Source organism: Mycteria americana, chromosome 9 (assembly GCF_035582795.1).
Source record: "Mycteria americana isolate JAX WOST 10 ecotype Jacksonville Zoo and Gardens chromosome 9, USCA_MyAme_1.0, whole genome shotgun sequence".
In the NCBI taxonomy this organism is placed as follows: Eukaryota; Metazoa; Chordata; class Aves; order Ciconiiformes; family Ciconiidae; genus Mycteria; species Mycteria americana.
The window spans coordinates 21,690,999-21,706,121 of NC_134373.1; the positions used below are offsets into that span (position 1 = coordinate 21,690,999).

Consider the following 15,123-nt stretch of genomic DNA (forward strand, 5'->3'; position numbering starts at 1 on the left):
ATTACTGGAATTCTTTAAAAAAATTCCAAAGCAACTAGGTGAGATTAAATATATAAAGACTTCAGTACATAACAATGTATATAATTAATCACTTGGTTTCTTTAGTGCATTTTGACATCAGTTATAATTGTTAATTTTAGATGGGGTCTTCACCTTTCAGCATCGGGAAGGCAGACTTGCTGTTTATGCTCATAGTCTAAGAACCAGAAGGCAATACATACTTAAACTGGCAGTTAGGACAAACCTTTCATCTACATTATTCCTGGAATTTTACTCCACAGGCATTTACAATGTGCTGCTTATGACACCATACGGCACCTTGCAAAGATAAAGGGGGTGAAGTTGGGAATCAAAAGTAGAATATCCACCTCTCAGCCCTGCTGAGAAATTAAACTCTTAATGTTGTTTGATCATTCGGCATGAATATAGAGGAAAGACTTCAGCTCATGTTTAATGTCTGGAATACCAAACTGAAATAGATTCAGTTGGCATTATGCACAGACAAAAGTTAAGTAAGGTGTGATTTGTGTAGTCATGCTGGGATCAAAATGTCAATATTATCAGCACATAAGAAAAAGCCAGCCTGAACCATACATTTTAAACCATTTGGGCCTCAAGAAACTTTAAAGAAAGAACTTGGATTCCTGAACCAGCTTCCCTCGTGACATGCAAAGCAAAACAATTCATCTGAGGACTACGGCTAGGCTCAAGAAGAGAAGGGCTGCCAAAGGGCTGGGAGAGAGGAACAGGGAGCTGTGTGATTACCACTGGCTGGTCCTCAGTGCCCAGAGGTCTCTTGCACACGTGTAGGGTCCAGGCAGCAACATTATGCAGGAGGAGGAGCAGGGAACTGGAAAGACATCTGGGGAAGGGCAAACTTGCATGTGGGACTTGTGCAAAGCCTCTGCACTTGGGGTGGATTACCACTGGGGTAGGATGGAAGTCAAGAAGGAAGTAAGCATAGGAGTCCCTGAAGGCCTGAGGATCACGCAGAGATCTCCCTAAGCACATACCATGAAGCTGCTGTCAGAAGTTGGACCTTTGTATGCAGATGATCTACACGAGACGGACAAGAGGAAGGAGGAGGATGTTTTCAAGGGAGAGTGAGAGATGCTGTCAGTACAGCATGTATGCAGCAGGGAGCAGTGTTCATATCCTCCTTCTACTCTCCCACTTGGAAAACTGTCAGCCTTCAATGGGCTTCTGACAGGAGAAAAGTCAAAATTCTCAAACTGACAGAAGTTAATCTGTTGTGTTATTTGAATTACACTAAATGGCAACATCCATTCACAGTAACATACTGTTTAATGTGCTACTATTTCCCACTTGGCCTTATCATCCATCAAAGACAAGGACACTAGTGAAAATCCCACTAAAATGGACTGTCTTTAATATCAAGAAGGATGGCTACTTCATAAATCCATTATCTGAGCCATTATCATAATTTGCAAGCCTCAAGTACGAAGTGCTTTATGTGAAGAAAATGCTTTCGCATGTGTCTGTAAGAAAACATCTTAGTATTCATAGGTAGCAAGCCCACCTATCACATGCCCTAAGTCTATTTTCATACAATAAAATCTCTCACTGTAGACAGAAAATTAAGCATTGTAAATATATGTTCAGATAAACTCCAACCTCTGCTACTAAAGGCAGTCCATGTTTATCATATAGTCTATGAAAGAATAGAAGCTGGTAACACTGTAAGCTATTTATATGCTTTCTATCACAAACTAAACTGCAAAATTATCTATCACTTGGGAATCACTTAAGTAAACAGAAAAATGGAAAAAGCCCCTCATCAGCAACAATCTCAAGCAAATGTTCTTGAAATTCTAAGAAAATGACAATATATTGAAAGAAGGGGGTGGAGAGGGAGCTAACAAAATGCAGTACTGCCCAGTGATCATAAATGCTTAATGCAAGTCCAGAAAAACAAATCCCACACAGCAGCAGTTTGGCCAGCAGATAAGTTGTCTTTACTACCTTGAAGCTGTGACTGACCAGTATGGCAAGTCTAACTTATATGTGAAAAGCAGGTCATGCTTCTCAGTGTGCATTTCATTTTACAGCTAACATAATCTAAGGCCCAGCTGTTGTATAAAGGGGTATTCCTGCTCCCCTTTCCTCTCCTGGCCCCAACACTTCCATCCTTTCCCTTCATCTGGCACTGGAACTCTTCTGACCTTCTGGGGAACCAATCCACGGAGCGCGAAACTTACTGAAGGATTAAATGAATGCCAGTGCCAGCGCAGGAAACTGTGTCTTTTGGTGGGAACTGGCATTTAATCAGCTGAACTGAAATAGCAAGATGCACCTTCACTCTACTTGGAAATACTATCAAAAGGCAGGGAAACAATAGTGAAATATCTACCTGCCTAGTCTACAAATTTCCTTCTCTGCCTCTTCATCACATGAGCACTCTAAAGCACATATTGAGAGACATTTTTATGGCTAGCCACAAATAGCATGAACAAATAAGAAAAAGACAGAGTTTTTTTGCCCACCGACATGCCTGCCTGCTTTTCCTGTGAAGGAGCGCATCAGATCAACCCATGGTTTACCTAAGAAGGCTTCAATTTCACAGAAAGGAAAGCTGCATTTACTCGATACCATTGCAACAAACTCAAGACTGAAACTATAGACATACAGCCTCAAATGCAAAACTCAGTTCTGGAACTAGATATTCATTGTGAAGCTTTTAAGTCTCATCACCAAATTGAGTCTCATCACTCAATACCAAAACCTGCAAAAATTGCACACGCAGAAACAAAATACTGGGGTTTTGTGAAGCAGAAGCAAATTATTATACGCAAAGCAGAAGTATCTGTTACATTCCTACCAGAAATACATAAGCAAAATTTCATAAATGTTTTAATAAATTAACCAACCTTTTTGAGAGCTCCTGACTCTTTCCATGCCATCCTATCTTCAGCACTGCATTTAACAGAGAGTGCTGCCAAGGCTTGAGTATACAATAAAGTGAACAGCACTTTTATAATGCAGGTGAAGTGTTCTGTAAAACAAAGAAAGTAATTTTTAAACACTTGATATTTTTAGCAAATATACTGATTACAGAGTCTCTAGTTATGGAAATGATGCTTCCCAAATGAAAAGCAAGCACTATACAAAAAGTACAAACCCCCAGAACATACAAAACAACACAAATACATTTACTGGCTTTCAAAAATGACCTGGCAGCTGTAGTGAATGGAACAAGTACAGGGCAAGTAATTTTCCACTGCTCCATATGTTCATCTTAATCCTGATCAGCAGTGACTTCCTCCTAGGGACCTGGTGATATTACAAAATTCTATTTTGTCCAAACGTTGCATCAAGTTAAGCTACTGATTACTGATAGCTACAACTAATTGGGTGATGTAGACTTAAACAAATGCATATCCTACCATCTCTTATGGCAATGATTAAACCATCTGGGGTAAGTTACATTCATACAAATACTGAAAAGGTTAAGTTCCCAAAGAAATCACTGCAAGAAGGACATTTAGCATACATCCGTTTCTATCCCTTCACTTCCAGATATGGATCCAGCCATACAAGACTTGCTGCAAATCACTCTTTAATGAGTACCTATTTACTGGACATCATATGAATACAGAAGGAGAACAAAAGACAGACTGTCATTTTATCTTCTTTTGAAAGATCTTTATTTGCTTACAATTTTTCATAATATCTAAAGGACTATTATCTCCAACATAAAGGCTGCAGGAGAAAGGCTTTGAAATCTTTTTGGGGAAGTTAGCAACAGAGGCAAAATAAGACCTCCTAAAATTGGAACAGGAAAAAAGGTGATCATTCTCTGAAATGAAGATATGGTAGCAGTCCTTTTTTCTCTTTTTACTTTAGGTTCTATTTCCCATCCCAAATAATCTGTTTTTTTTTTTTTTTTTTTTTTTTAAATCTAGGCAGATCAAAGAAGTATCTATCATCACTCACATCATTCCTTAAGCACAAACATAACTATAATATATATCTAAAACAATGTATACAAAAATAAGGGTTTTAAAAGTCCTCTCAGGCTTTGAAGTCAAGCAAAACAATTTTATTTACATAAGCACCTCACAAAAATTGGGTTAAACTCATTCTTTCTTCCCAAGGGATTTAAACAAGCTTTGTATGTAAAAATGAAAAGGAGGTAAGGGAGATGAAACTCCTTGCTTCTCCTTTCTTGTATCCAATATCAAAACCCACCACTGGGTTCTAAAACAAACACGGCTAGGACTTGAGTACATAATTAAATTTGTGAAATAACAATTGCTTTTTTTATGTAACAAATGTTTACAAATCAACACAGACATGGATTCTGAAACTTTTTAATGTCAACTGACTATATACAATAAGCACAATTTAAGCACCTAAATGATCATTTGTAACTATGAAATTAAAAGTGTACTTTTTTCTGTGTTATTTTCCTATGGAGCTTATGTTAAACATGACAATGAACGCTGCTATACTTCATCTGCCCTATTCTACAGCAGGTAGCATTATAATGATTTTTCCTCTCCACATTTACCCAGAAGGAGAATTCACCAGATCCCTCTAGGCCCTACTTTTTCCTTCTGCTGAAACCTCCATTTTCTTAGCAATCCTCCTCCTGAGGAATAATAGCAGGCAGGCTTTCAGTAAATTTTCTGGGACTGAGATTTACAAGATTAAACCACATACACTCACAGAATTGTAAAAATTCCCTCTTCAGCCTGAGCCACAGTCTATAATTGTAGCTAGAACTGAACTCAGGTACTGAGCTCTATCTCCATCAACAGCAGGTATAAGCAATAGAGATCAATTTTACACTACGAAAGCATCAATGAAAAGCACTGCACTTATAGCAGCAAAACTAGACCGCTGGTCAACATTCACCAATCTGCCATAGCCCACTTCATCTTCTAGTTCTCATCCTGTTCCGCTGAGGTGATTACACTGTGCTCAACACTGGGTGTCTTAGCACCCTCTAGAACTATTACATTTCTTAAAAATCTGTTTTTTGTTAAATACAATTACTCCTTGCCCCATCCCCCCCTTAATACTAATTGTTCAATTCACCAGAAATATTATATCTAGCATATATTATGTTTCTTAAAATAAATTAATGTTCTTGTATTTACTTACATGTATGCAACTCATAAATGACTATGAATTACATTTTTGGAGAATCCAGAATTGGACAAAACCCATACACTTCCACATCTGGGTCACCCTTAAGAAGCCCTGACTTCTGCACAAACTTCATCTTTTTTTTTTTTTTTTTTTTTTTTTTTGAAAACATCACAGGAGGCGGCAATGTGTAATGAGTGCCAAGGCTTTCAAAACAAGTATTTCATAGTCGCAAAAACATCCCATGGGAGACATACTAAAAACACCAGTCAGAGGATCAATTATCATTTCATTACTATGTGTTATCTCGTATTTGTAAAATGCAAAATATTTGACAGTTGTAGGTATCCATAACACTAGAGCTGTTAGCTTCTTGTCTACTGCAAAGAGCGATTTTATTTGCCTTTCCACAACGTGCGCGGGGGGGCCGCGTGGTGTTTTCCTGCTGCCCCCCGGTGGAGGCTGTGGTTTTGCTACATCATCTTTTTGATTTAATAATTCTGAAGATTGCTAGTATATTTGTATGCTGTGGAGTAAACTATGTAAATGCTGTCAGTCCCTTCTGTTGCAGATGGTATACTGTGCAACGTTCTGCACTAAAATGCAGTTAGCACTTCTGTGTTTCTACAAAAAAACCCTAATCTGATATTCTGACAGTCTAAAAGTTACATTATTATGATTAGGCCTTTATAATCAAAACAGAAGTTAACACAGAATATTTCTACTTATTTTTAAATAATATTGAGAAATGCTTTTATGTTCCTATTTTAAAAACTTTTTTAAACAAAACTTTTTGGAACCAAATTACTTCACAGCATCCCATCCCATTACATGCATTAAACAAACCCCCTTAAAAATAGAGTTTATACAGGAAACACTTCTAGAACTCTAATTTTAACATTAGTGCAAGAAATGTGCAGATGAATAAGTGTATTACTAACAATATGCATCTTTTTATTTCAATATCAAATTAGATGATATATGCTGGGAGGCAATGACTGCAGAAAGAATCCACAAAGTGAACCAAATGCAAAATTAAGGACCTAGGACCTTTTTTAGTGAATTTGGAAGGGCACCTTTATATAAATAACCTTTGAAAATATTCTTCTTGATCTAAAGCTTGAATAGTTGTTTCAAAAAGTAACTTCAGAACAAAGGGAGACAGCACTGAACTACAGATAGTCCATGAAAGGTATATTGAAAGTTCCAGGATAAGAGATAAGTATTTCAGCTTCCACATTGAAATTGGATACTACTCAAGTTGATTACATTCATTCTATATTTAGTCAAGATCCTTATCCAATCATTAAAGAAAAGTGCTAGTGTTCGCCTGAATGCTGCTTGCTGTATTTTTGTAGCATGTCATTGAAACTTTATAGAAAAAGAATGGTCAGAACATCCAGGGCAGATTCTTCAGCATCTGGGCCTTATCAGAATTGCAAAAAAAGTGGCGGAATTTAGGTGTCACACACCAGAGAAGAAAACCTTTCCCACAGTCCATAGAGGTTGGGCTAAACTCTCAAAACCATCTTTCAAGTTGGAGCACATCCACCACTCCCGAATCACAGATCTCGTAAAAGCAGCGCTGTGGCCTATGTTGGAGCAATGCCAGGCTGAGTACAGCATGCTGGCAAACACCCATGCTGCTGCATGACCCTCCCTGGACATGTGGCACCAAGCACAGTGCCAGGCCACTGCTGGCCAGTTGACCACCAATTTTATGCACCTACTAGCCTCAGGCTCACCCAGACCCCAGTTTTTAAATACTTTGCAACAGTAAGGTATTTTCTACATTCAAAGGAAAGCAGAAACTGAAATCACTGGAAGCTACAAACACTCTATGCTTCTAGAAATCTGGCCACAGGGGTCCCAAGTCGGCACTAGGAAAATAAAATTTTCTACAATTGATGGTAACAAAGAAGAATGTCCAATTTGAATTAAATAACTTGTGGAGCATATAGGAATTGTGTTGCAGAATGGGGTGGTGGAGGGTGTTGAATTCAATTTACAAGGACAGATTTAAGTTTTGTTAACCACCGAGCCACTGTCTCCATTCCCATACTACCTTTCTTCATATGCAACACCATTTTCTATTCCTGTAAGAAAGGAGCTAGAAGTTCCAGAAACAAAATCCTCACTTTCTACAGAGTCCCAATTCCCAACACCATGAACACTATCCATCCTCTGCAGAACAGCTACCACAGAATTAAACCAGAAACACCTATGTGGATTATTACATATTTAGTTTTGCACAAATTCAAAATGCTGAGCACATGAAACCTACAAAATCTCTGCTCATGTTCTAAAAAAAACAAACAAAAAAATTCACACATAGTTTTAGTATCTTGAACACAGTATTTATTTTGCTGGTTACACTACACAGGAGGTACGTGCTATCTTCCTCATTCCCGTCTTTTTAAATTGGTAAGTGCTTGTAAATGCTCTGACCTCTACCACAAAGTTTCTCCGGAAAAAAAAAAAGATTTAATTTGCAGTGTTCTTTCTTTGTGATGTGTTCAGATCAATTTTCCTCTCTGAATGAAGAGGCTGAACAGTAATGACATTTTTATTGCTTTAATCGATGTTGGATTGAAAAAGATACCAACACCCATCCAACAGTTAATAGGGTAGTTAATGCGATTCCTAGTGCTATATCTGAAGTGCAAGAGATGAAGTTTGGGTCCTCCTTACAGAGCACTCAGTGTTTTTAAAAAACACTGTGTAAACAAAAAGGATTTTGAGTATGAACATGAAGATTTAATACTTGATGAACAGGTTTAGTTTCCTGTAAGGATACAGGAAGTGTATGGTTTCTCTGAATACATCAACATACCTAATGAATGATACTGCAAAACCAGTATCATTATCGGAGAGTGTCCATGCTAAAAGAGGAAGAAAATCTTTCATGGATTCTAAACCTGACAGATTCTTCCTTCATTATTAGTGTTCTACCACCACTACCACGGCATTCTGCACCAGACTGCAACACCACCTCTTCTGCAATGTAAAGTCTATTGTTAAAGGAATATACTGGAAATATCTGTTAGTGCACACAGGCATCAACTTTCTGTCTGTATACCGGTGTCCAGCCAAGCCCACAGCTCCCACACCCCACAATCACGCCAAAGCGGCTCAGGAAGTTCAGGAAGCAGTAGGGTCAAACGTAGATTTTGTTCACCCCTACCACTGACCTGCCACGTGACCCTGCACAAACCATTTTACCTTTTCATGCCTCAGCATGAAGAATACCAAGAATTAATGATATTGAATTCCACTCTGTGACCTACACATCCATTACAAAAGTTCTAAACAAATTTGTTATTACCTATTTTTCTGAACTGCATTCTACACCTCAGGAAAAAGAAATCATGAAAGACTTCCTTTTTATTCTGCCTAACCATTTTGATGAAACAAAAATTAGAAAGATAAATGGCAATTTATTTCCAATTTAACGCTTCGTAGATTTGAAGTGGTTACATTCATCTTCTTCCTGCCACTTGCCATTTCCCTTTCAACTGCAACATACACTAAACCTAAGAGCAAAGGCAAAACGTGCTGCTGATATGTGGTATTTTACAGAATTCTCCACAGGATGCCTTGCTATTAATTGAATGTTGTCTTTCCTAGGATAAGGTATACTTTCATAAATGGTCTTTTTCAATGCTTGAATATAAACTACAAAAAGACCACTGTTTGTACTTTGGCTTGACCACTCCCTTCCCCATTATTTCAGAAGATGTAAGTCTTGTTAAACTTTTGTTTACTGCTTTTATTAAGTCCTTCCAATAAAAGTTAATTTAAGTTAAACTGTAGTAAAAAAAAAAAAAAGTATATTTTTGACAATAGGCTTCCTATTCAAAAATATTTTATTCTCCTGGTATTTTCATATTCTGATAATTTATTGGACATACTTAATCCACGAACTTGGACATTGAATCGAAAAAAACCAACCCACAATGTTAACAGATACACAGAGTCACTTGAGCTGAATTTGAACATTCAATAGTGAGGACTGAACACCTCTTAAGGGGAAACAGAGTTTCTACTGTACTTCATAAGTTAGGTGTATGCATCAAGAGCAGAACAGTCCCTGTATTTACCTATTCACAAATTACCAAAACTCAGTAGATATCAAAATTGCCACACAGACCCCAAAGCAGACATTCTGTTCATTGTCAGTGAAGTAGTAAAAAGACACTTGTTTGTTTGTTCACATTTTAAAATAAAGGTACAGCTATAAATAATCAAGCCAGAGTCCAGAGCATCTGAACTACCTATCTTCTGGAGCACGCACTGTCTATTAGCAAGATGGACCAGGTTCAGCTGTTCCTTTTACACAAAAGAAGAAATTTAGGTTTCAAAACAGTTTTGATGTTAGTGATGAAAAATTTAGTTCTTAAGTATCTATTTAATATTTATTTAATATTTATTCCAAATTATACTATATGCTGTCTCTATTGAAGTTGCTGCATTACAGCAATTATCATCTTCATGTATGACCTCCTATTATGTAAGACTGCTGCAATTTAAACTCTGAAATTCAAACTAAATTACAATCTTTCACCCTTAGGCACTCAGTTCAACTTGAAGTATTGAGCTGCCCCTCTAAGCAAAGAGACGAAGGTCAAACAAAGGACACTTTTCCTTCAGTAAAAGTACTTAACAGTTTTTGCTCAGCTCTTGTATCTTTACTGAATAGGCTGACTGATAAGGTGAGAAGACAGGGGACACAGATAAACCTGTCAACCCGCAACAAAAATGTCTGTTCAGTGCCACCTTCTGTAGATAAAGCAGAAACATTATTTTAGAATACAGAGTATACCAGCTATGTTTTGCTGTCCTGGAAATCACCATGAATGCAGCCTCATATACATAATCATCTAAATATACATATTTTTGTAACATACCTTTGTGCAATGGTTGAGGCATGGTTAAAATCTGGATAAGCAAAAGGGATGAGACATCTCTGTAAAGCACAGGAACTTCTGGCAGCTCTTCACTTATCAGCCTGGAAAGAAAAACCAAAGAAAATCACTTCTGATACTATAAACCTATTTTTCATTTTCATATGTTATTTTGCATTTTATTTTAAATAGTATTACATTTCATATCAAGCTTACAGAAACCAAATACCTGACAATTCGCTAATTGATCTCCATTTTAAAACCTAATGGATCATAATGTTACCTAATGTTACTAATGGATTGTAATAACTCATGAGGAAGTTACCATTTGGGTACCTGATTCTTGTTAAAGTATTTTAAAACTTTTCTAAACTGCCTGAAGTAGTTATTTATATGTACAGACTCAAGGAACATTCAGTATTTCACTTGTAGAACTTATGTTCTAAAATAAGAAAATATACTGCATAGTAACATAATAGTTTAATTGGTTTTCAAAGCATGGCATTTCACAAGTATACATATATCCATGCCGTAACAACAACGAATCCTCAAATTACATTCATGTTACAGGGATTGCTCCTATTGGAAAATATTGAGACCTTAGAAAAGGCATTGCTTTCCTTTACGTAAGGAAATGAAGACTCAAGCAGCCATCACAGGTGGGATTATGCAATCTTACACCTAGTCTTTATTAAAAACCCCGCATCACTAGAAGGACAGCAAATAAGCACATAAAGAGATACTGCAAATATTTGAACTATTTGGATTCACTGAATGACATAACATCACCTTGTAGTCTTGCACTTAAAAGCAGAAAATGTTTGCAGATAGGAGGTAGTAGTTTTCTAGCGTGGTGTAGCAATATCCAACAATATTCCAACCAACAATATCCTATAGGTCCAATAGCTGAGTCAGAATGGTGAAAAATCATCCTCCCCTCTTTAATTGATAGGGAGTGTGAAGGAGATCTCAAGCAGGAGCAGCTGGTACAATGCAATATGCATCCTCCATTGCCACCTTTCCCCTTCTGCAACATGCACAGAAGAAAGTGCTGTGTGGGTTCTTATTCCCATTCCCAGACAGCGGTGGTGCTAGCTGCCTGGCTGCTGAATGCCAGTGGAGTAACTGAGGAGAAGATGTTTGTCTGAGATATTTATCTGTACTACTACTACAGGAGCTATATCGTGAGGCCCTAGTATAACTTAACCTGCATCTCCCATGGAAAACAGAGTCCTCAACAGCTTCTTACAAACTGACACAAATGTTGCAAAGAAAAGCATCACCGGCTACTGAATTCCTTTCAATTGCCACGTGACTGAAATGCTGTCCTTCTGGAAGGGCATTTTCTTTCTATTGCTCCTTAGGCTTTTCCATCTTTTTTTCCTCCTCTTTTGTCATTCTTCTCACTGGTCAGAAACTGCAGGGCCCTCACTTAGGACAGCTACAGGCCTCTATGCCATGTGGCACTTCACTGGGCCCTCCATAAAAACCACCTGAGTTTGTCAGGAAATCAAAATATATCCACCTGCCACAGTTTCAAGGTTAGCTTCATGCTTTGTTCCAGCAATCTTAACTGTCCTGCAGGTAAACCACAACTGATGTAGTTGTATTGACAATATACATATATCCTTATTGAGATCTACCCCCAAAAGCACAGCCTCACTCTCCTCCCTTTGGTCGTTCTGCAAGACATTGTGGACCGCAGAGTTTCCCAATGAGGCTTTCTTAAGCCCTGCAACAAGTGCCCAAGCTTCCGTACAAACAGAATCAGATTGAGGAAAGAAACATACAGATGAGACATTTAAGCCTTCTTCTGTCTCAGCTCTGCCCGTTCAGAGCATAACTCGTGAACTATTGCTGGATCCAATTATTGCCTCTCTTCAAGAGCACCAAACTCTCCCTCTGATCCAACTCAGCTGGCACTGGCTACTCCATTAGCTTAGTTGATGCCTCTTTTTATGAACGCACCAACTCCCCTTGGTGCCATCTATCACACACACAGCAGACAAACTGAGCTCTTGCAGACCATGTACTGGAAAAGGCTGTCCACTTGCAGTGGGATGTGGATGCATGCATAAGATCCTTAGTGCCTTCTAATAGCTTTGCAGATCCAACTAGTTTATCATCTCTGAGGCACGTAAGCGTGATGCCACTTTTGGAAGGAGACCCCCGATACAGTTACTGATTGCATGAAAACTCGAGACTTCTCTTTACAAAAGGCACTGCTCAGAGTCATCTGTGATATGAATTTTAACACGCAGAAGCAGTCATATAAGAGGAGAATTAAAAGAACACTTTTGGTCATATTAAGAGTGTTACCCAACTATACATTTTCTAACTACTCTCCTTCCCCTCTCTCCCAGCTCAGTAAGACACATTCTGAAGCAATAATTTTATTAAATGGCTAAAGTTTCTGGTCATTTTATGCAACACTCAATTGTGAGAATGAGCACAAATGGATTGGTTGATTTGCCATATAAAGTGAAGTCACAGAAAACACATTCTAACTGGTCCTTTTGAATTAATGAACCCAAACAGCTACAGAATAAACACTGTCCATAATCCCTTTTGCTATAATCAATCATTTCATAAAGTGATTGTTTTAGAACACTGTAACATACATAAATATGCATATTTATGTATGGGAGCATCCTAAACAAAAACCCAAATACTCTAAAAATCAATATATTGAATTCTAAAGAAGACAAAGAGGGCAAAAATTTGTATCATGCTACCAAGTCTCATTTTCAAAATTATACAGGCAATGAAGATGCTAATCTCACTAAGTCTCTCTAATTCTACTTTTACCTACGGCTAGTTCTATTTTATGATCTATGACACTGAGTTTTAAAATAACCCTCATTATGTAATGACTTTAAAGCCACGGACATCTCTTAAATTACTTCTCACCTTTAATTTTTAATTTATATATAAATTTGGGAAAAAGTAATTTGGAATAACATTAAGACAAAAAAAAATTAACTCACTCTGGTGACATTTAGTTGAACACCTCTTTCTGACAGGGGTATCAACATCAGTATCATTAAACAGTCATGTAACAATTAGTTCAAATACCAGTTCTGACAAAATTAGGAAATATTCTTATATATACAGAATATCGTGATTGACTGGCAACATCACAAATAAATGAACTCGTTTTCACATGCAGGACCAACTGAATTCTTTGCCTAATTTATTCATTTCATATGAATTGGAGAAGTAAAGCTACATTAAATGCCAGGGTTTTAGATAAGCTGCTTGCAGCATATGAAGCACTTAAAAACTGCTCTGTCATTTGTTAAGAACCTAAGCAAGTTCTTCATTATGACACTGAAAGTGAATTTATAAAATGTGTTTAGAAATGTGTTTTATGGAAATTGCCCGTCCTGTTAATCCCCAATGCATATGTGAAAGCTTCATAAATCTGACTTTACAAAAAGTTGTGCCACAGAAGCACTGAATAAAATGAAAGCAAGTACAATTTCAGATGGGACCAAAGTAATATAAAATGATTCAAATGTATTATAGTTGTATGCTGTATCCACTAAAAAAAGGTGGGGGGGGAGGTAGAAATAAACTGCACAGTGCAAAATAAACATGTACCAAAATGAAAAATGCATTGCTCAACTTTCTCTATGCAACTGACCTCTCCTCCAGTCCAAGGTAATTGGGCTGCACCTTTCTCTGTGCCAATACCAGAGCTGTCTATCAGCTGACAGCTGAGCAACTCTGCCCCTGTATTCTGCATCCTCCTCCTGATAGAGTTTATACGGGAATCACTTCTTTGGGAGTGGATACAGAGGAATAGAACATTCTGTTCTACTTTGAAAGGAGCAGCATTTGCTTATGGCCTTTCCTTACATATATGCTCTCCTTTCCCTCTTCTCTCAGCTAGAGACACTTAAAATTTTTGTTTGATGCTAACTCCAAATGATTATAAAGTTAGAAAGTCAATAAATAAAATGGAAGTTTTGAGCCTCACACCTCCTCGAGCTGTCAGATACAGAAAACCTGAGACACAGGGATACAGATACAGCTGAACAAAGGCTTAATCAGCTAGGGCAAATTTATATTCTCTTCAGTATTTGCAGGATGAGAAATACAGCCCACAAATCCCAGCCTGCAGAAAGGTCAGAGTAATACACAGCTTCTGATGTTCATGATAAGAAAGTAGAATTCTACTATTTATTCTGGCTACACTCTAGGATATAATTACAATTTCATATTTGCTCGTCATTGTGTCACAGCAGATTTTACAGCAGGTCAGTTTTTCTCATTATACAACACAGGATTTCACTGACAGTACTAACATGAGGCATCTCCCATTCTCTCTTTCACCACTGTGCCCCCAGTGCTCCCTTGTCATCCGTTCCCAAAGTTACTTAAATTAATCTTTTTAAAAACATGGATTCGTTCTTTGACTTTGTTCATGATGCAGCCTGCTCAAGCTACATCAGCACAGCTGAAGAAGATGGTGAGCTACAATATAGGGGAAGGAAGAAACAGCCAAGAGCAAGTACTCCTGAAGCTGGCATTACTGTCGAAACCGCTGTATCATAACGTATGTCCTGAGACACCAGTGTTTCACGCAGGATTTGTGTGTTTATCGAATAGATCACATAAGTCCTATTGCAGCATGTGTACGTGTACACCACCTCTTGCACAAACCTTAACTACACCCCATTGTCCCATCATCCTACTCTTTGTCTGCCTTGGACTATCTTCATAAAAACGGTTTTATTTTTCCCTTTTCACAACAGTTTCTGTGATGGGCATGTGACTTAAGAGGTTCCCATGCACAGTTGCTCATTCCCATCCCTGTGCTGCAGTTTGTTGCCCCAGTATGACACTATAAACAATCACCAAAGTGATCTAGCTTAGAACAAACATCAGCCAAATGCTTTAGTTAAAATAACCCAGTATATTTCAGCATTTCAGTTTGTCATGCAGTTCCCCCCTGCAAGTGCTTCTACTGCAAAGATCCTTAATGCTTTACCAAATCATTCTTTGCCAACACATTTTGTCTGTCAAAACAGACACAAACATTTCAGCCTTTGTAGAGATGTAAATTTAAAAAAATGTATATCCTTTTATTTCACGTTTGCTG

The 15,123-nt window shown here is 37.7% G+C and overlaps 1 protein-coding gene across 1 annotated transcript in view; it reads right to left on the bottom strand.

Annotated features, from left to right (window-relative positions):
* The window catches only part of UBR3 (ubiquitin protein ligase E3 component n-recognin 3), a 122,864-nt gene that overhangs the window by 8,957 nt on the left and 98,784 nt on the right, over positions 1-15,123 (bottom strand). Inside the window, exons 33-34 of the mRNA XM_075512610.1 lie at positions 10,020-10,120; positions 2,889-3,013 (exon numbers count right to left, since the gene is read on the bottom strand). Coding sequence (XP_075368725.1) covers positions 2,889-3,013; positions 10,020-10,120 — 226 coding nt within the window. The remainder of the gene's footprint in view (positions 1-2,888; positions 3,014-10,019; positions 10,121-15,123) is intronic.